The 22,572-nt window shown below is 36.8% G+C and overlaps 2 protein-coding genes across 3 annotated transcripts in view; one reads left to right on the top strand and one right to left on the bottom strand.

The window, feature by feature from the left end:
* The window catches only part of LOC121407916 (gamma-tubulin complex component 2-like), a 28,573-nt gene extending 20,508 nt beyond the window's left edge, over nt 1-8,065 (top strand). Inside the window, exons 17-19 of the mRNA XM_041599159.1 lie at nt 2,207-2,350; nt 6,500-6,622; nt 7,325-8,065. Coding sequence (XP_041455093.1) covers nt 2,207-2,350; nt 6,500-6,622; nt 7,325-7,603 — 546 coding nt within the window. The 3' untranslated portion in view covers nt 7,604-8,065. The remainder of the gene's footprint in view (nt 1-2,206; nt 2,351-6,499; nt 6,623-7,324) is intronic.
* A 2,834-nt stretch (nt 8,066-10,899) lies between these two features.
* The window catches only part of LOC121407914 (probable tubulin polyglutamylase TTLL9), a 28,618-nt gene continuing 16,945 nt past the window's right edge, over nt 10,900-22,572 (bottom strand). For both annotated transcript variants that reach the window (XM_041599158.1, XM_041599157.1), the window contains exons 8-13: nt 21,520-21,607; nt 20,365-20,486; nt 19,837-19,970; nt 17,896-18,009; nt 17,216-17,340; nt 10,900-11,281 (exon numbers count right to left, since the gene is read on the bottom strand). In XM_041599158.1, coding sequence (XP_041455092.1) covers nt 11,211-11,281; nt 17,216-17,340; nt 17,896-18,009; nt 19,837-19,970; nt 20,365-20,486; nt 21,520-21,607 — 654 coding nt within the window. In that variant the 3' untranslated portion in view covers nt 10,900-11,210. The remainder of the gene's footprint in view (nt 11,282-17,215; nt 17,341-17,895; nt 18,010-19,836; nt 19,971-20,364; nt 20,487-21,519; nt 21,608-22,572) is intronic.

Raw genomic sequence — 22,572 nt, 5'->3', positions numbered from 1 at the left:
ATGTCAAGAAAAAGAATTATGCATTCACCCATCGTATATGATTGCCAGAGGCAGTGGCATGCATTCTGAAGTCCAGTTTAATAACAGTATAACTCTGTGTTGAAATAATGGGAAGCAAAAATATATTAACAAATCTCTGTATGGTAAGGTTCCCCAAGTCTGCGCAGTCCCACTTGTCTGTGCATATGCGTATCTTCGAGATTCTAGCAAAAAGAAGATACGCACACCGACCACAAACTTTACACATAGAAAGATATTCAATAAAGTATCCAACTCAAAATGGTGGGAAAATAATGAATTTCAGCCATTTCATTTGATGGCCTCCAAAATGCAGCCCGTTTTCATCAAAATCCCTGAATCGTTTGTAAAGTGAATGGGTGCGCAGACATGGGGCTCCTTTTTTGTGTGTTCAGTCTGAAAATGAATGGCCAAGGTTTCTTCCAAGAAAATCATATGTATTTTTTGAGATTTTTGGCACACTTATAAGAATGTAAAGAACATTATCAACTGAAAATTTTTGTGAAATAATATTCATATTACATCTTAAAGGGGAATCCAGCCTTGGCCATAGAATGTTGTGTTGGGAAGGAGAAAAATGAATTAAACAGAATGGTGAAAGTTTGAAAGAAATCGGACAAGCAATAAGAAAAATATAGCTGCTTTAAAATTGAGATCACTAATACCATGTAGATTTCAAATTGGCAACTGGGTAAGTAAATTATGACAAGGGGCAAGGACAACTTTCCCATAGGCCATGTACTTTATTATCAGGGATTTGTGGTTTTCTCCTAAGTACCCATTCCCCTGGGGCAGTAATCTAAATATAACCCAGGTAGTATATTGTTTAATGTCCTCATGAAAGAAAAATATAATTTGAAATAAAACTTTGGGGGAAAAATGACATTTTAGCCATAATATGTATTGGAGTACATGGAAGAGTAGTCCTTGCCTTACATCACTATGACATCACATAAGTGGCCAATTTGAAGTCTCCATGGGTATAGTGATTACCAATATTTACAACTTTAAAAAATTCATAACTTTCTTGTTATTTGTCCAATGTTGTTCAAACTTTCACCTATCAACTTGTCTGATTTTTCTTTTTCTTATAAAAACAAGGTTTCATTTGGGTTGGATTCCCCTTTAACTTACATAGATGGGCAGACATGCCCCCCTTCATATATTGTATATTTCCTATCTTTATAATTTTGTTTTCCTTTGCTTCCATGATGAGGAAAAGTACTTTCTTCAGTTATTCACAAACAGTTATGAATAATTTAAGTGTCAAATGAGTTGAGGATTTGAACAGGAACTAAATGAGATTTGTGCCACAGTTGGCTATTCATAGTTCAACCCTCTTGTTTTCTTTCTCACCAACTAAAGAACTGTTTTAGGGATCAACTTTAAACTTGGCCCAAGTATGCATATACTAGGGGTGATGATGACCTGAGAAGTTTAAGGAATACTAAACTTAATGTTTATAACTTAGAGAGATAATTGAAATATCTAAAAAAAAATAAATTATGCTCTACTGAAGGAATCACCATTTAAACTAGGCTTATGTACTGTATGCATATATGAGTAAAATTAATTTGATCAGATTTTGAGGTAATGAGGTCAAAGATCACATTTGACATTACATGAAAATGTGCAGTTATTGCTTAGATTAAAAAGCTGATCGAGGATGAACTATAAACTTTGCCCTTGCATTATTATAGGAGTGACCAAGATGTGAGTAGATTTGGGGGTCATGAGGTCAAAGGTCACAGAGACTACATTTAATGGTCCATTCTTGTGATGGGTAAAAAAAATTGACAGAGGGCAATGCCGGGAAATAATCAACCTTTTTGTACATGCAACCCCCATTTTTCTCAAGTTTGACTTCACTTCATGAACTGACCAAGTCATGGTCATTTGAGAAGATTACAGACTGTCAAAAGAACAAGAAATCAGAGACAGAAAATTTCATGAAGGTCTCACTTACATGGGGTCGGACATCCATATTTTATGAAATTGCCCCAGATCAACTTCGGACATTACTGAAGTATGCATATATTATGGGAGTGACAATGATCTGGTCAGCTATTCCAAGACTACCACAAGTAGTCTTATTTTTTTATTTTGTTAATCTTTCCATGTATTTTGTAACCTTTTTGTATCGAGTGAGAGAGAGATAAATTGTAATTGATTGTTTTTTTCCCCCTAGGTGTCCAACATCGATGATGTCTTGTCACACCACACCGACTTCCTGGATAAGTGCCTCAAGGATTGTATGCTAACCAATCCAGACATCATTAAGAATGTCAGCAAACTCATGCTCGTATGTGTCACCTTTGCCAACTGCATACAGGTAGGTTCAAGGTTCAAGGTTTTTATTCATATCAAGCATACCACACTTTCAACAGTGTCAACAATAATATTATACAAAACAAACAATAATATCATACAATACAAATTATTATAGGTAAGCATAAATAAATGTCGTGAAATATGAAAAGTATACTTAATATATTAGAAAAAAAAAGTACTAAAATGCATTCTTGTAAATTGTTGTAATATAATGACAGTGAAAGAAAATGTGAGGTGAAGGCATTGAATTGAATTGAATTCGAGCCTGTAGGAAAATGGAAATAAACATTGCTAAGAGTGGGAAATGGAAAATTTATGGCATAAGGCAGCAATAAGATGAATGGACATCTTCCAAGGATTAAGACAACCCACGCGCAACGACGATAGAGGAGCAATGAAAGAATAAGACATAAAAAAAAAATCAATTTGGTATAAACCAGTAGAGCAAATGGAATGAGGCTATAACTAATTAAAAAGGTACACAACTGTGTTCGTGCTAAGTATAGTCCTTGAGAAGATGGTGTTTCAGCTTTCGTCGAAAGACATATATTGAGGGTGAATGTAATAGATCATCATGGAGGGCATTCCAAAATTTAGGGCCTGTAAAAGTGATATTCCTTTTGGCAAATGAAGTTCTTACACGAGGAAGATGAAACAGATTACTTTGCCGAGTAGGATATCCATGGACACTACTATTTTTTGAAAAAAGGGAGGCAATAACAGAAGGTATATCATTTGCATTTAACTGATACATAAAAATTCCTAAGTTATAGGTATAAAGATCAGAAATACGGAGTAGTTTGTTTTTTAGAAATAATGGAAATGTATGAGATAGGTAACCAACACAGTTAATATTTCTGATTGCACATTTCTGGAGTAATAAAATCCTATCAAGCAGGAATTTTGCCCCATTGCCCCAGGCTAAAATACCATAGTTGAGGTAGGATGATATGAGAGTAAAGGAAAGTGATAATAGAATATGGTGAGGAAATTCATGTTTCAGTTTATTTAAAACTCCCGCATTTCGAGACAGCAACTTACATAAGTAGTTCACGTGAGTCTTCCACGATAAATTAGAATCTATATATATGCCAAGGAATTTTGTTGACTCAACTAGGTCAAGAGGAGTATCATGTATAAATAAATTGCCAGGAAGTGTTGAGAGTGAATTACTGAAGAGCATGTAGTGAGTTTTATTAACATTTAGAGATAGTTTATTGGCATTTATCCAACTTTGAACCATTTTTAACTCTTCATTAACAGTATCAAGGAGAGTTTGAGGGTTGTGATGGGAGTAGAATATGTTGGAGTCATCCGCAAAGAGGATGAATGACATGATTTCAGAACAATATTGAAAGTCGTTTATATAAAGAATAAAGAGCAAAGGCCCCAACAGCGATCCCTGTGGAACGCCACAGGATATTTGTCTGAAGTAGGAATCCTCACCATTAATACTCACAGATTGGTTGCGGTCCGTTAGGTAGCTCCTGAACCACTCCAAGGCCTTTCCTCGTACACCATAATTGCTCAGTTTGTACAATAATATATCATGGTTGATGGTATCAAAGGCCTTGGAGAAGTCCAGGAAAATTCCAACGGTATGAAAAGATTTATCAATTGCGCGGCTAACTTTATCCAAAAATAGAAGAAGGGCATGAGTTGTAGAGTGATTTTGTCGAAAACCAAATTGGGTATCGGATAAGATTTCATATTTTGTAAGAAATTTCACTGTGCGAGAATAAATCAATTTTTCCAAAATCTTGGAAAGTGCAGTTAAAAGTGATATTGGGCGGTAGTTTCCGAGGTCTTCTTTACTACCCTTTTTAAAAATAGGTATAACTTTTGCAGTTTTCATTTTTTTCGGCACAGTTCCATTAGACAATGATAAATTAAAAACATATGTTAGGGGAGATAAAATTTCTGTAATTGTTTTTTTAAGCAAAGAGTTGGATATACTATCGAACCCAGCACTTTTGTTTATTTTCAGATTGTTCACTATGTCTAAGACTTCATGCTCAAGAATTGGATCTAGAAACAGCGTTTGAGGGTTTGGCGTTTTTAAGAACTGTTTGAAATTACAATTAGGTTCAGAGACATTTCGCGCCAAATTTGGACCAATGTTGACGAAGTAGTTGTTGAATTCCTCAGCAATTGCAAGAGGATCCTGTACTTCGGTTTCGTTAACTAGAATTCTGGAAATAGGAGTTGAGACTACCTTAGTTTTCAAGACATCATTTATAACTTTCCACGTCTTTTTTAAATCGCCTTTGTGAGCATCGAATTGTGAGGAGTAATAGTTCTTTTAGCTAGTCGCAATGAAGTTGTTAGAATATTACGATATCTAGTATACTTGGATTTGGTTGTGGTGTTTGGAGTAGTTTTGTATTTATAAAAGAGGTTATTTTTTTTATTTATAGATTTGAGTAGCGATTTGGTAATCCACGGAAGCTTAGGAGTTTTTTTATAGTTAGAAACACGGCTTCTGCGGAATGGAATAGAAGAATTGAGGTTATGCATGAAGATATCCATAAAGTTATCGAAAGACGAATCAGCATTGTCTGTGGCATATACAGAGTTCCATTCAGCAACAGCAAGTGCCCTAATAAAATTGTTAACGTTATCCTCCGAAAAGTTGCGAGTCTTAATGTTGTTGGCTGATGCAGGCAGACAGGATGAGATTGGATATGATATTAAGTTATAAACAGGAAAATGGTCCGAAATGTCGCTGACTATAATCCCAGATTTTACGTTACCGGTATTCGTTTTGTTAACAAAAATATTGTCGATTAGAGTGGCTGATGATTCAGTTATTCTAGTAGGTTTGGTAATAGTTGGGACGAATGAATAAGCAAGTCAAGGAAGTCTTGACAGTCTGAGTTTTCATGATGCTGGAGGAGATTAAGATTAAAATCACCCATAATTACACAGGATTTGTTAGTAAGAGAGCAGGAAGAAAATATATGGTGTATAGATTCAATGAATTCGCTAGAATTAGAATGTGGAGGTCTATATACTACTCCAACTATCATATTACCCTTGCTTTTTAATTTAATTTCAATGAAGATAGTTTCTAATGCATCAGATATTTGCGTCAACTCTCCGATGACTTCAAAGTTAAAATCAACCGGGACATAAATTCCCACTCCACCACCTCTTTTGCCAATGCGACTAGAAGAAACAAAGTTAAAACCATTCATAGAAAAATAAGAGGATGGCGTGTCTTTAAGCCAAGTCTCACTAATTCCTAAGATAGAATGATTGAACTTTAGCTGCTTTGTGAAAAAATCCAAACGATCAAAGTTTTTGTTGAGACTTCTGATGTTAAAATGTAAAAAGAGAATATCATTGCCGGAAACAGATTCCAAAGTTGAGAAAAAATTGTTCTCTGTTACATGGTTTGATGAAAAGGAATCGAATGGAGTGTCTTCAAACCAGGTCAAAGGTCACTGAATAGGGTAACTTGCTGATTAGTCTAGATTCGGTTTTGTCTCATCCCACGTGGTCTAATCCTTGTTTAGATACAACCAGCTTGTCTAATAAACCTGTACATGCACACGTCATGGGCTAATGTCAACTTAATGGACCAGATGCATAGAAAGTAGCAATTGCTTCTGCTTGTCGTTTGCTTGATTTCATATGCATAGGAATTAACAAATGTTTTTGCTAGAAAACTCAAGATATAGCTAACTGCTCTTGATTCAAGATGATATATATAGATATATATTTTTTTTGCAATCGAATTGAATAATACATGTAGATATATGGGAAATATCTGGCAGAGTTTCATGCACGTGACCTAGATATTTCTATCTGGTACTCCTCCTCTTCCTTTTTACTTTAATTTTAGATTTTTGCTTCCCCTTTTGTTTACTACAAGAAGAATCATGGGGGGGTGGAGAGCAATCAGGCCCACCCCCTGTAGCCCCATTGAGAATTGAGTATGATACACAAATCATGCCATGTTCACAGGTTTTCATGGGCTCAATGGGGTAATGGCTAAATCAATAAATTTATTTGCCAAATCTCATCTATTTGACCATATAGCAACAGCCATAAATCAGACATTCATTTCTGTTTCAATGGTACGATGATGTGTGAAATTATCTAGCTATAACAGGCCGTAACAGTGAATTTTAACTTTTTTATACAGAGAGTTACACAAACGATGAATGTTGATGCAGAGGTTAGCTTGCTTGTCGATGCTGGTACCCCACCAAAGAGTGATAAGGACAGGGATAAGCAGGACTCTGAGAGAAGAAGGACAGTCTCAAAGGTAACAAGTTTAGTGTGGTGTGCCGTACTGGGTGATTTCAAGTCTGTGTTGGCATTGGTGTTGAAATTTGGATTGCTTCCCCTAGCTCCAAAACTTATTCAGAGTTTGTAAAACTGATCCAGATCACATTATTGACATCTCAACAACTAGTGAGTGACTTTTCGGGGCCATCTTCAATTTATGTTTGGTGTTTTAATCGTGTAAAATTGACCAAACACCAACACCAAAAGGTCAACACTGGACTTGATATCACCCACTGGCCACTAACTAGACATTGGTAGTACTGCATTTTACCATTTGCACTTGCATTATGATTCAAGTTAACATTTATACTCTGGAATACCCCCAGAATCCCTCAGAATGACAGTCGGTATTTTCTGAAGAGGGCTATCTTTATGTTCAAATAATTTCCTGTAACAATTGATGAATTAATGAGTCCTCTTCAAACAGTGGACTCATGAATAAAAAAGCATACTTAACCGTGGCAACAGGCATCAATTTGGCTCACCGTGACAAAAGCATGCATCAGCATTGGACACGTTTTAATATACGCAGTAAATAAGCATAATTTATACAGGAAATCTGCATGAACCATGGGTTCAACTGATGGTTTTAAAAAACCACCATTGTGAATTTGGGCCATTATGTCTGCCTTACAACGAAAAATATGTTCCAATTTCCTATCTTCCTCTCTCTCTACAGGTGGTGAGTGAGCACATTGAACAGATCAACGCCAGCGACGACTTCGCCAACACCGTCCACAACTTTGATTCCAACTTCTCGTCGCTTCTCATTTCACTCCTCGACAAGTTGAGCCTGTTCAGCACGGCCAACTGCGAGCACAACATGATGAATATCATCCATAGGTTAGACTTTAACGGTTTCTATACGGTCAGGCTGGAGAAGCTCGCTGCAGAGAGGAGCATGGCCGCCCATGGAGACGAGGACTTGATGGATGTAGGTGGGGCAGAAGCAAGATAGACGGGCCATTTCTTGATCTGGGGCCTATTTCATAAAACCGTTATAATAGTGAAAAGCTACTGAAATCCTTTAATCTGATTGGCTGATAGTAAATATGTTATTATAACAAATCTTCATGAAATGGGACTCAGAAAACTGGTTGTAGCTTATTTATAACTTGAATTTTCGCATTCCTGTGGTATATATACTTCGGTATCTGAAATAGAGCATGGGCCCGTTTCAGAACACAAAAGCTAGCATCACCAAACTTTATGTTCCAATCAAATGGCTTTATTTCAGTATAACAAATGCTTGTACAACTATCTTGTGTAACAGCAAACATTTTTTAAAGGATTCTTGTCAGGATAAATTGTTTAGATGATGTTGCTCATAGCAGTGACAATAGTCCAGGGCTCCGTAACACAAAGGTTTGCGATGAATTGCAAATGCGAAAGAACCGCACTGATTGGTTCCCGGTCAGTATTTTAAACAGAGCGCGCATGCAACGATGATCTTGATTGGTCATTGGTATTTAGCGATTGATTGCAAACCTTCGTGTTACGGAGCCCTGGTCATGGCCTTCTCTGTTTGATGATATACATTCAAAATTGAAATCAGGGAAATCTGACTAATGCTACTATGACACTTGCATGATGTTGGTTCCCTCATGTGCACAATCTCGTTAATATGTGACAATGTGGGCCACAAAGTGCCTCAGAGTGCAAATTTACGCATACATGTAGGCACAGCATTTTCATGCAGTATTTACGAATAGTTCATGCACTGTCACGTCATTCACTTCGTTGTCATTAATTGGGGCATACAGTCGGACTCCATGATGATTTGTGAATTTCCGTTCATTACAGCCAAACTGTGCATGCCTTTTAAGGCGTAACCTCTTCACTAACTTGTGATATGTGTGCCCCACGTAACGTGGCCCGACAAGGTTGTGCACAATTTACGAATAGTTAACGTCAATTGTCTCCAAAATTAAACTAAGAATTCTAATATTTTGGCACTGAACCTCAAGCATTACCTTACACTGGTCTGGTATTTCATGACATGGTGCTACGTGACGCTATTTGATGCGCAATCTACTTGCGAACAAATCAGGGCTCCCAAAATCATGCAAATGTCATGTATTGTGACATATGTTAGCAGTTCCCCCATGTAATGGAACGTGATTCTTTCATCTTGTTGAAGGGGTTGAAAATTACAAGTTTGGAAATCTGATGGAGCTGCTCTTTTTGAAAATTCTTTCATCTGACATTCACCAATTTTCATCTAACATTTACCAATTTTCATTTTTCTGCTTTTTAACTTTTCATCAGAGGGGTTGTCAATTCCGAGCCAGATATATTTGTGAAAGTTTTTCAAGGCCATATTTGCACATGTTTCAGTGATTATTTCTATGCATGTCTTCTGATATAATTTCCCTACTTATAAGTTATGGGGCAAGTCTACACCAACATAAAGTTGATTTTAATAAAAAGAGAAAAATCCAACAAGTATAACACTGAAAATTTCATCAAAATTCAATGTAAAATAAGAAAGTTGTGGCATTTTTAAGTTTCACAATTTTACAAAACAGTTAATGCATATCCTGGTCAGTTTGCAAATGAGGAAACTGATGACATCATCCACTCACTATTTCTTTTGTATTTTCTTATATGAAATATTCTAATTTTCTCCTCATTGTCAAGTGAAACAAAGATTAATTCCTCCCTAAACAAGTGGAATTAGCATTATATTGATACTAAATGGTTCAGTCAAGTTGGCCCTAATTTTCAAATCGGTAAAAAAAATGAAATATTGTAAAATTCACAAGGTAAAAAACAAGAAAAAATGAGTGAGAGACATCGACTGTCTCATTTGTATGTCACTGAGATGTGCATATAACCGTTTTGTGAAAAATAAGCGAAAATTTAAAATGTCATAACTTTCATATTTTACATCCGATTTTGATGAAATCTTCAGCATTATGTTAGTTTTATTTTTCTCTATTGATTCAAATCCACATTTTCTGGGGTGGACTTAAACTTAAACCGATTTGATGCACACATTACAAGAAAGTGATATATTGAAAATGGTTTTAATCGTACCTTTCGAATATCAACATACAAATCATTTCACATCACTAATTGGGCAATTAATTAGATTTCCATCAAAAACCACTTTTAAGGCAAAGATTATGTTTACATCCAGCTCTTAATACATGAAAATTTTCACGGCCAGTCAAAAAATAGCTGTCACTTTTGATACCATATTAAATGTACGTCAATGTAGTACGTACAGAAACGTACAAGTTTTCATTTCTTTTAATATATTGATGGGAATTTTTCTTATGAATACTGTAATATGATCAAATATTGACAAACAGAGGGGTAGTTAAAACCCATATTATACCACATGGACAGCCAAAAGGGCCAAAGTTAAAAGTTTGAGAAATATAATATGGCAATTATAAAAAAATGTAAAGAGAAGTCGGAAATAGATCTAGCTTCAAAAATATGAACACTGTAAATACATGTATAAAGCTTAACTTCTGTTCAATTTTGCATTTTTTTTTTCACAGAAGCTATCATAATGTACAATATGTATATTGACCAGTACTTTTGTAATTATTAAAAGGCTTTATGAAGCTAAAACAACTGCACGAATGTTGTGTTAATGTGTGCCTCAATACCTTTGGCAAGTAGTCTCATAAGGAATCTAACCACTGTTATCGCAATAATCTACTCCTCACAAGCTTTATATGGTCAATATGGTGGATTCACAATGCGGTGCGCCATCTATCGCTTGCAGGGGTAGACATCAGGTTTAAAAAAAAAGGTTTAAATTCCACTATAATTACTCCCACTTTCTGGACCCTAATAAACAGCAGAATTTCATGCAAAACAACTGAACCGCGTCCGCCAGTGCAGCAGCATATCGCATACATGCGTGCAACAGATGTCAACCTTTTCCCATGGGGCATTGCGAATTTCAGCCTGTCCATAGCAAACGATAGGTGGTGCGCACATATCGCATACATGCGTGCAAGAGATGTCAACCTTTTCCCATGGGGCATTGCGAATTTCAGCCTGTCCATAGCAAACGATAGGTGGTGCGCACATATCGCATACATGCGTGCAAGAGATGTCAACCTTTTCCCATGGGGCATTGCGAATTTCAGCCTGTCCATAGCAAACGATAGGTGGTGCGCTGTATTGTGAATCCAGCGAATTGCGATGGCACAGCATCTCGTTTATGAAGAGAGAGCTGGGTAGAAATCAGAACCTGAGCTCTCAGGGGGAGTGGATTACATTTTGCTGGTACCAGATAATATACTGTGAATGTTTATCCATATAAGTGCATCTTTGGGGCCCAGCAGATTGAATCAGACATTCCTTTACCTGATTCGGACCAGAGACTTCTTATTTATCTAACTCTATCCCATGATCAATGATGACTATAGGAGGTATCTTCCATCTTAAGTGGATGAGTTAACACTTATCTACTCAACAGCATCAGATCTACTGATATCATTATCTAGGAGTTGCATTGCACAAACTTCATCTGACTTCAACAAATAGCACACAGGCATAAGGCAATTTGGAAACGACAGTCTATTCACAATGAGATGGTGTCACGTTTTGCGTTGAGCAGCTAGCTGTTTGAAGAGTTGCCTAAGTTGTCTCTTCCTGTCATTGTGGCAGCCTACAGCAAAAGAAAAGAATGAATATACATTTCAATTCAGCAAGAAATTTTCTTCATTCACTTGAAGTCAACTAGTCAGAATTATGGGAGAAACCCGCCACTAATTGCAACATGATTTATTTCACCACAGGAAGATCCCCTAAAAGTCCCCCAAAAAATCCAAGCATGAGATATTGATGCTACTAACTTAGCTGTCATAAAGGTAGAAAAAATAGATTTTTCTATGATGCATGTTTGCATAACATGCAATAAGGTTGATATGTTTGCAGTTTTCATTAAATACAAAATGAACAATGAAATTATTTATCATGATCCTTGGTTCAAATTATCTGGATTATTTTTCCTGAAACTATAGTTTATTGCCATACTTGGATTTCTTGGGACTTTTAGTATGATGTATAGGGGTCCTTCCTGAAATGCACAGCAGTGGAATAACCTGAGCCCTATATTTACTGGACTTTATCCCATACACAGTAAATGAATCCTATTTTATCTAGTAATAATATGAAAATATGTAACAGATAAACAAGAAGTTGGATGAGTGAATATCAACTTGCTTTGAATCTAGCCCCTGATTACTGATCTAATAACTGAACTGTTGTACCTTCCTATGTATTGATTTATTCACAACTTTGACAGTAGATTCCTGGTTAAAACCTGGCAAACAAAATATTTTCAATTTTGCTGCTTTCTGAGCCCATCTGATATTTTTTAATTCTAAATAAATTTCACTTCTTATAAGGAAAGCCAGCAACATCATTTATCATCTATGAATACACATTTTCCCTCTGTCAAAAAAAAAAAGAAACATGTGATCAATGATACACATGCACAAGCGTATTGTGTCTTGAGAATTCTACGCGTGGAGCATTACCTTATCAGACAAATTAGGGTGTTGCTGGCTTTCCATACCTGGTTCGGATGGGTGTTTAAGTTAAGAGCAACTTTAAGAATGAATGGTGAACCTTTCTAACTCGCCAAATAATCACCACTGAACATTTAATAGTGATAACATTGACCACAAGAAAGGTTCACCAGTCCTTCATAAAGTCACTCTTTGACTTGATACGAACAGCTTTATGAGTCCGGCAGCCAAACCCTGATATTGGGGGTAAGGTTGCATTGGAATGTCATAGTTTTTTTTTTTGACTGATTTTGACTGGTGAGACCTTCTATTTGAAGAATCTACACGCTGGAGCTCTGTCAGCATTGAGCAATTTGAGATATACGCGAAAATCCAAAATGGCCGCCGGCAGCCATCTTGGATTTTCTGTTTACTCACTTTAGCATACCAAGATGTTTAAAAACTTGGGAGTTAAAGGTTTTAGGGGGCGGAGAATTCAAATCTGAAGTTATTTTGAGGAAAAAACCATGCATTGATGTCAAAATATACAGATAGCGGCCATTTTTCAAGATGGCCGCCATATAACATGCATTATATTGTTTATTTCCTGTATAGGATACCTAGAATTTTCAAAACATGGAATATACTGGTTAAAGGGGATGGAGAGTCCATATCTGAGGTTGATTTTGGGATACAACCATGCTTCGATGTCGAAATATACAAATAATAGTGGCCATTTTCCAAGATGGCCGCCATATTACATGAATTATATTGTTTATTTCTTGTATAGGGTACCTAGAATTTTCAAAACATGGAATATACTGGTTTTAGGGGATGGAGAGTCAAAATCTGAGGTTATTTTGGGGATATAATCATGCTTCGATGTCGAAATATACAAACAAGGTCCATTTTCCAAGATGGCCACCATATACGTACATGCATTATATTGTTTATTTCCTGCATAGGGTTCCTATAGAATTTTGAAAACATGGAATATACTGGTTTTAGGGGATGGAGAGTCCAAATCTGAGGTTTATTTGGGGATTTAACCATGCTTCGATATCAAAATATACAAGTAGCTAGCGGCCATTTTTGAAGATGGCCGCCATATACGTACATGCATTATATTGTTTATTTCCTGTATAGGGTACCTAGAATTTTCAAAACATGGAATATACTGATCTTAGGGGATGGAGAGTCCAAATCTAAGGTTTGTTTGGGGATATATGCTTTGATGTCGAAACATACTTGTAAATATTCCTCATCGCCATTCTGGGCAAGGAGATTTTTTTTACTTAACTGCTCCCGATGTGTAATTATGATTCAGCCACAAAATTACTAGCAGGGTCCCGACCTTTGCAGGCCCTGGTGGAAACTTGGCTCAACATTCTCCTTTTCCCCCTTTAATATCCAATTCAGCTAAAGAAGCGCTAAGGTTCTGTCAGGAGGCCCCACTTTGCGATCTGTTGACCATCAGCCTTTTGACATTGCACCACTCTTTTCCATGGCATGCCAACCTCATACTTCCTTGTCCTGGATAACACTCTGTAGGTCTCATCTTGATGCAGGTGTCACCTTAAGTTGTCTGTCTTTGCTGGCCATTCAGCAGCGGGGTCAATATCCCAGGACTTCAGATTTTCCACCGGCTGAGAGACATCATGTTAGGGCTCTGTGGTGATTGCTTGCTCTGTCTGTGCTCATTACATAGTTCCTCAATTAACAAAGAACTTCAAGAGGTAAAGATATCTTGCCTACATAAAGGAATCAGTTGAGTGCTAGATATGGTAAGCCGTTGTGTTTAGGCTACTGTCTGGAAAAGAGCTACAGGAGAACACTTCATGCTCTTCATAGTGCAATACAGCCTGATGGTACCAAGTAATTGACTAGATAAACAGTTTGGGCGTTTTTCATTATTGGTGTTGAAAGTCCTAAGAAATAATTCAGGGCTGCAGTCGATAGGAATCAGTGTTGCTGACGTGATGATGCCATACGTGAACTGAGTAAACTAGAGCTTTCAATTGGCTCATTGCTAGTGGCCAAATCAGAGATGTTTTCAGTGGTCCCGTAAATGGAGATTAATATTGAAACATGATTTTTCCTTTTTTATATTCTCAAATGAAGACAGTTGTTTCAAGCATTTTCTTTCAGCATACAAGTCTAATCCTGTTTCGACAACAGTGTCTGTGCAATGCATATGTAATATTTAACTGTATAGTTGCAGTGATATGCAAAATAATCAAGCATTTGAAACTAAATTTATTTTACAGCAAATTTGGCAATGTGTTAATCACTTCAGGAGGATTAAGATTGTTTTGTCAAGGTCAAGCCATTACTTCAGAAGAGGATAAACAGCCCACCCCTTCCCATATACTTTAGGTTACTCTAAGTTATCTTAAGGAGTAATTATTGCATCATCACAGTGATATATGTAAAAACCATACAACCATCAAAATAGTCATTCAAGAGATATAATTTCGAAATGATTCAGATGATTAATATGCCTCATCATACATGTAGCGATAACAACTAAGATATCCTACTTTTTGCACTTAATCTTGATATTTCAATTACTGCCTCATTCAATTGAAGTCTAAATATTGTTTATTATCCTAATCCTTCCACCTAGTCCAAAAAGAAAAAAGAAAATGACTGATAAATAAGGAATCTGCTTGTATATAATTACGGTAGGCCTACTGTAATACTTGTTCTATGGTGGCCATCTTCTCATTACGAAAATTTCCCGTTTGATTCTCGACCTCACTTCGGACTGCAAACTGCGGTTTCATACCCCGATTTGTGTTTGGAATATCTCAAACAACTTTTCCAACCCCGATAAACCCATCTTGGCCAGGTAATCCCCTTGTCTCGATTTCACCACCACGGACCAGCTAAATGAGCGTTGAGCCAAGGACGAAATGATAAACAACAGCTGTGCTATTACGTAAGACTTGTCTGCCTGTAGAAGGATCTTCGGAATGAAATTATTGTATTCGATATTAATCACGTTTTCAAAGGCATATTACATTCAGACATCCAATACTAGTCCATTTTCAATTTCGAACGAAGAAAATCGACCTTGAAATAAGGAAAGTAAGCGAATAAAAATTACGGTATGCTTAGCATGCAAGGACCGCGATGCATGCATAGTTTCTGTCCGTCCAGCAAGAAAATGGGTTCACTCGCGCAATGATACAGTCTTAACGTTCGAAAAATAGAAGTAATGGCATACCAACATACAAAGTATAATAATCATGCTGCTGATATGCACAAAAATATGAAATCATTATTTTTTTTTTACCCCAAAGTCTTATTCATAATTTAAATACAAACTATGCCTGTAACTATTTTTTTAATCGCAAACGTATTATCTATGTATAGGCCTACACCTCAACTTTGAGAAAAGGACATTTATAGGCCTCACTACAGATATGATTGGCAAATGCACGTTCTTTAGAGGTGTAGAAAGGGGTGGATGAAGAAAAATAAGTCTAGAAAGAAAAAAATTAGACAGCCAGACAGAGAGAAAGAAGGAAAGAAAGAAAGAAAGGAAGGAAGAAAGAAAGAAAGAAAGGAAGGAAGGAAGAGAGAGAGAGAGAAAGAAAGAAAGAAAGAAAGAAGGAAGGAAAGAAAGAAAGAAAGAAAGGAAGAAAAACTTTCTATCAACGCGTGTATACATGGAACTCCATGCGCTCGCCGGAACACATTGCAATCCATCGTGTGTGGCCCCCTGCTGTGACCGTAGATGCTGGGGTGAATTATCTTCGGACCGAGGTCAAGAAACAGGTGTTTCTATACTTAAATTTCATGCTTGAGGGCAATAGGATTTGTATTACTGGGAGAAGAGATTTGATGATAAGGAAAAATGGGGTATACAGCTCTCAAACGCGAGATTTTCGTCATGTTCATATATTTGTACATTTTGACATCAACGCATGGTCCTATCCTCAAAATAACCACAGATTTTTACTCTCTGGCCCCTAAAACCATTATATTCCATGTTTTGAAAATTATAGGTTCGTAAGTAAACGAAATAGTGCATATTCCAAGGCGGAAATCTTGGAAAATGGCCGCTATTTATATTTTGAGAGCAAAACATGATCACATTCCTTAAACACCATCAGGTTTGGATTTTCCATCCCCCGAAATCTTCATATTCCAAGGCTTGAAAATTGCACGTATGCTAAAGTAAGTGAACAATATAATGCATGTTCTATGGCAGCCATCTTGGAAAATGGCCGCTATTTGTATGTTTCGACACCAAAGCATGGTCATATCCCCAAACAAACCTCAGATTTGGACTCTCCATCCCCTAAAACCAGTATATTACATGTTTTGAAAATTCTAAGTACCCTATACAGGAAATAAACAATATAATACATGTTATATGGCAGCCATCTTGGAAAATGGCCGCTACTTGTATATTTCGACATCGAAGCATGGTTATATCCCCAAATAAACCTCAGATTTGGACTCTCCATCCCCTAAAACCAGTATATTCCATGTTTTCAAAATTCTATAGGAACCCTATGCAGGAAATAAACAATATAATGCATGTACGTATATGGCGGCCATCTTGGAAAATGGACGTTGTTTGTATATTTCGACATCGAAGCATGATTATATCCCCCAAAATAACCTCAGATTTGGACTCTCCATCCCCTAAAACCAGTATATTACATGTTTTGAAAATTCTAAGTACCCTATACAGGAAATAAACAATATAATACATGTTATATGGCGGCCATCTTGGAAAATGGCCGCTATCTGTATATTTTGACATCAATGCATTGTTTTTCCCAAAAATAACTTCAGATTTGGATTCTCCGCCCCCTAAAACCTGTAATTCCCAAGTTTCTAAACTTCTAGGTATGCTAAAGTCAGTAAACAGAAAATCCAAGATGGCTGCCGGCGGCCATTTTGGATTTTCGCGTATATCTCAAATTGCTCAATGCTGACAGAGCTCCAGCATGTAGATTCTTCAAATAGAAGGTCTCACCAGTCAAAATCAGTTAAAAAAAAAACTATGACATTCCAATGCAACCTTACCCCCCTTGGCTGCCGGACTATATGAAACGGTCCCCAGTACTTACCCAGGAATGTGTTTGTTGAGTATGAAGGAGGGCTGATACAGTCCACACCGCCCTCTTCAGCCATGACGGGTCCATCGTCCCACATCAGATCAAATCCTCCTATCCGCTTCTCTTTACCCATCATCCTACAGGGGAAAGAGGCAAGAATCAGATGTTGAAACAAAAGCAAACATGGGGGCTCAAGGCACATGAAGGTGAACATGAAAGCAAATTATTGCCTACCCATCATGTGTTTTCACATTCTCATTGGTGTTACAATGACTCTAACACACAAGACCTCAGATTAGGCAAAATATCAAGTTCTTGTAACCAAAATATAGCTGGGAAATCATGAGCAAAGTCATTTATTCTATGCAGCCTAATGTAGTTGAATGACATAGGGGTTTGCCCATGCCTGTGGTTGTGTTTGAAGCAATGCAAGCAATTGCTATTGTCATACCTTCAGCAAAAAGACTTAATCATATAAGGCAATGTGTGGAGTTATAGTACATCACATGTGACAAGGGTAATAGACACACGTTTATGAATAAGCAACCAAATGTCTATTTCGAATAATAAAATATGGATTTTCATTTTTCATTTCATTTTTTTTTAAATGGTATCATATTCCCCGTTTAATGTAAAACTTGACAATGAGATTACTTGGATAAATTCAAAGGAACTTTATACAGGCAACATACCTTCCTTCCATATCTATGATGTGAAGGACATCTTCCAGGAGACCAAACTTGAGGATGTAATCTTCTTCACTGCTTGCTGTTAGTGATGGAGAGGCATTTACCTCTATCAACCAGCTGCAAGATTTAGATTGAGATAATTTAAGGGATGTGATTTAGATATATATCATACAAATATTGAATGTTTATGAGTGCAATGGACCATTTCATCTTCTCATCAAATGAAGTATTCTGTCCATTGCACAATTGAACAATATTCATTATTCGTTTTATATGAAAAATAGATCATGGTCATTTAAAAGACATTTGAAAACATACTTATTTTTTTAGTAGTGTAATTGTAATATTGGAGAAAAATTTGCATAAAGTGCAGAGAGCAATTTTAATTGATTATGCGCTATATAAGTACCAATTTATTATTATGGTCAATTGACATTTATGAATTTTGATACAAAAGTGCATGCAGCCTTGGAGCGCAGTCTGATGATTGCCACAAACAGTAATACACGCTGCAAACACGAGTATGTATAGTGCTGGTGGTTTGGGCGAGCGTGCAATATCCAAAATATATGCACAATTAATTGATCCAAAATTACATGAATGATGATGATCGTGAAGTTGAAAAATGGCTGAATGATCGATATCAAACAAGTACAACCAATGACATGACAAGGATCTATCTAGATGTCATATAAACAGATAAGGATATTTAGTGAAGGAGAGAGAGGCAGGTTTAGGGTTGGAAAATGAGTTGGTACATGCACAGCTGAGCAAGGTTTTATACATAGACCACAGCACATCACATGGTCCGAAATCACTTGCTTTTTGCATCAGTACTCTATCCAGCATCAACTATACCAAAGAAAGATAGAGTACCGAAGTGTGGCGTAACTGTCATGACAACCAACCAGCTGGTTCTATACAGAGTCGCAGCTTTACACATTTGTATTGCACAAATCACCATCATTCTGAGGTTGCAAGGGATGAAATTCCATTAGCAGCCATTTTCTCCTATGAGAAACATGCTCCAGGTTCATTTATGTTATAACCCTACCCTTTTTCCGACAACGAATCAAAATTTGGAAAAATTGATAATAATCTTCTAATCGCTAGAGGGTATTCATTTGTCTCGCAATCTACTATGGTCAACAAGGAAATTCGTGATCACTCTCGCAAAAAGTGTTCACTGGCTTTCTAGGAAATTCGTGATCACTCTCGCAAAAAGTGTTCACTAGCTTACAAGTTCACGAGCTTTCGAGTGCCGCTGCAACTCTTTATCAAGTGACAAGGATTGTCCGATATCGTACTGTATTTATACTAATCTCCAAGACCGTACGCACAAGCGCGAGAACAATAGGTGGGCACTGATCCGTTGTGTGATTGGTCAGGAGTTATGCAAATTATATGCAAATACGCCGTGGGTCGGCAATATGCAAATGAGACCAAAATTGGCGGTCTCATTTGCATATTGCCGACCCACGGCGTATTTGCATATAATTTGCATAACTCCTGACCAATCACACAACGGATCAGTGCCCACCTATTGTTCTCGCGCTTGTGCGTACGGTCTTGGAGATTAGTATAAATACAGTACGATATCGGACAATCCTTGTCACTTGATAAAGAGTTGCAGCGGCACTCGAAAGCTCGTGAACTTGTAAGCTAGTGAACACTTTTTGCGAGAGTGATCACGAATTTCCTAGAAAGCCAGTGAACACTTTTTGCGAGAGTGATCACGAATTTCCTTGTTGACCATAGTAGATTGCGAGACAAATGAATACCCTCTAGCGATTATTTCAATCCGCAATAATGAACCTATTTAGTAATAATTTTCTATTTACCAAAATTTTCTAAGCAGCACCCCTAACTCCAACATCACATCCATTGTATTTGACTGGTTACCCCCCCCCTCTCTTGAATGAACAAAAAGTTTAAATTACTCACGGCTTCAGGTCTTGATCTATAAGGATGTCATAACCGTAGAGCTCAAAGCAGTGCTTGTCGTTGATCATAATCTTCTGAACACTCTGGAGGCTCTTGATGAAGATATCGTTCATATTCCGAAACATCTGTTCAACCTACAGGGAAATTGGATGTTTTATATAGTCATTTTTTTCTAAATTTTCAACAAACCAACCAAGAATGAATATCTCTCTATCAACCAATCTATCTATCAACAGACATATGCATCAACTATGTATTGATCTATATTTCTATCTACCTACCTAGCCTGATTTCATCTGTCTGTCTATATATCTATCTACATGTATCTATCTGTCTGTCTGTCTTACTATCTCTATCAAAGGAACAATCTATATATCTATCTACCTACCCAACACGCTAGATCTGATTTACCTATCTCCCTCTCTATCAAAAAACATCTATACATCTATCTACCTACCCAGCTCAATATGTTTATCTACCTATTTGTACCTTATCTATTTATCCATCCATCCATCTACAGATACCTACATTTTCAATGCCATGTTTAGCTGTGAAGTATCTTTTGATCTGAGGCATGGACCACTTACACCCCTTCTCTGCGTCGTAGTCAGGAGCAGTCTTCTGGATGGCTACATTGGTCAAATGAACATCTAGAATTAGTTCTAAAGTTAAGGCAAAACGTGTGAATTGGGATGTTTCAGAGTCACGTTTCTTGCTTTGTGTACCTGGAAGGAGTACATCAAGATAATTTCAAATGCAAAAGTCTAGAGCTGTCTTAATGGATGGCTACATAGGTCTCAATTTAATATCTAAAAAGAGTGTGGAAGTTAAGTACAGCCAGGGGTAGATCCAGGATTTTCCTAAATTGAAGGTCATTTTGATTGAACCAAACTCATAGTTAGTATTAAAATTTGAATACAGTTCTAGCCTTAAAGGGGAATCCAACCCAAATAAAAACTTGGTTTTAGAGGATAAAGAAAAATCAGACAAGTTGATAGGGGAAAGTTTGAACAATAATGGACAAACAATAAGAAATTTATGAATTTTTAAAAGCTGCAAATATTGTTAATCACTATACTCATGGCGACTTCAAATTGGCCACGTATGTGATGTCATAGTGATGTAAGGCAGGGACTACTCTTCTATGTACTCCAATACATGAAATGTTAAAATGTCATCTTTTCCAAAAGTTTTACTTCAAATTATATTTTTCTTTCATGAGGACATATAACAATACACTACCCAAGTTATATTTAGATTACTACCCCAGTGGAATGGGTACATAGGAGAAAACTACAAATCCGTGATAATTAAGCACATGGCCTATGGTGTCCTTGCCCCTTGTCATAATTTACCTACCCAGTTGACGATATATGAAATCTACATATTCTTAGGAATCTCAAATTAAAGCAGCCATAACTTTTATTTATTTTTCTCCTTCCAAAAACCACATTTTATGACAAAGGGTGGATTCCCCTTTAACACTGTTCGGATAAGTTACACACTAGCCAATATTAGGATGTGGATGAGGAAACTTGTTTTCAACTGCAAGAAAATGCTAAAATTCTATGACAAATTTTCTCTCAACCAATGAAACGGCACAATTTTCCTAGGTGACAAAAGTAGCTTGGAACTTTCATTGGTAACAAGTTTCCCGAAGCAGCTCTTGTTGAGAAAGGATACAAGCATCATCGATGGAATCAAGAGAGAAGCGAGTGTTGGAAAACCTGGCAAAGCCACTCCGGTATAACCATGCCTTCAGAGGTATGTACTGTCAACAATAAAAAATAATAATAAAAATTAATCAAATTTCATTGACTCTAAAGCAGCGATTACATGCTTGAAAAAAAAAAACAATGAATGCTTTGTTGCTTCCTATATGTATGTAACAGAACTCAAGGTCAACAATGGTGGATATGACCCCCCCCCCCTCCTCCCTCAAATCAGAATTGCCTAAATAAAATCATGAAAAATGACAGACCTGACTTAACCACTATATACAACTGACTATCACCGAACTGGACCTTGCCAGCCCTATATTTCTCTCCTGAAACTGTATTATTTTCATCTTACATGTAGCTACAAAAAAAATGTCACTATTAAGAAGGGTAAGGGTGTGAACTCTTCGAAAAAAAAACCCAGAACCAGTGTACTATTCAACATGCCTGTTTTCAATGCTATATTCAATATTTTGCAGTACCAAACACTTTCCCATTTATTCAGTGGATGGAGGCAAAAGACATGGTCAATGTAATAAATGAAGTGATGTGGTACAAGCTACTTGCTGAAAATTCTAGAGGAAGAAAACACAAATTTTCACCCACTTTCCAATTTTGGGGCAGTTGAAATTGGTGATGCATGGTTGATCTAAATCCACCCTGTAAAATTTCCAGATGGGCCAGCTTTGATTTTGTGAAACTTGTCTGGTCCAGATTTCAGTGTCTAATTGTCACTTCTAATTACCACTTTGACTAAGCTTGGCTAAGCATTACTTGGTTTCATTACCTATTTGTCTCAGCCAAATTGAAAGACAGCATCAGACCAAATGGGAGAGAAAATAGAAATTAAACAAGAAGTAGTTCATAGGCCAAGGGGTAATAAGATGAAATTTCAAAGCTACAAACTATATGTAGACAACATGGATTTCAATTCATAATTGCTCCAAGTCATCATAGACTCGGTAATAGTACACATTTGTCCCATAGAATTGGCCAGGGGTGGATAAAGCTGGATTAG

The sequence above is a fragment of the Lytechinus variegatus genome, chromosome 2, assembly GCF_018143015.1.
Source record: "Lytechinus variegatus isolate NC3 chromosome 2, Lvar_3.0, whole genome shotgun sequence".
NCBI lineage: Eukaryota > Metazoa > Echinodermata > Echinoidea > Temnopleuroida > Toxopneustidae > Lytechinus > Lytechinus variegatus.
Note: the sequence above shows the minus strand (reverse complement) of the source record. Positions and strands in the feature narration are given on the sequence as shown.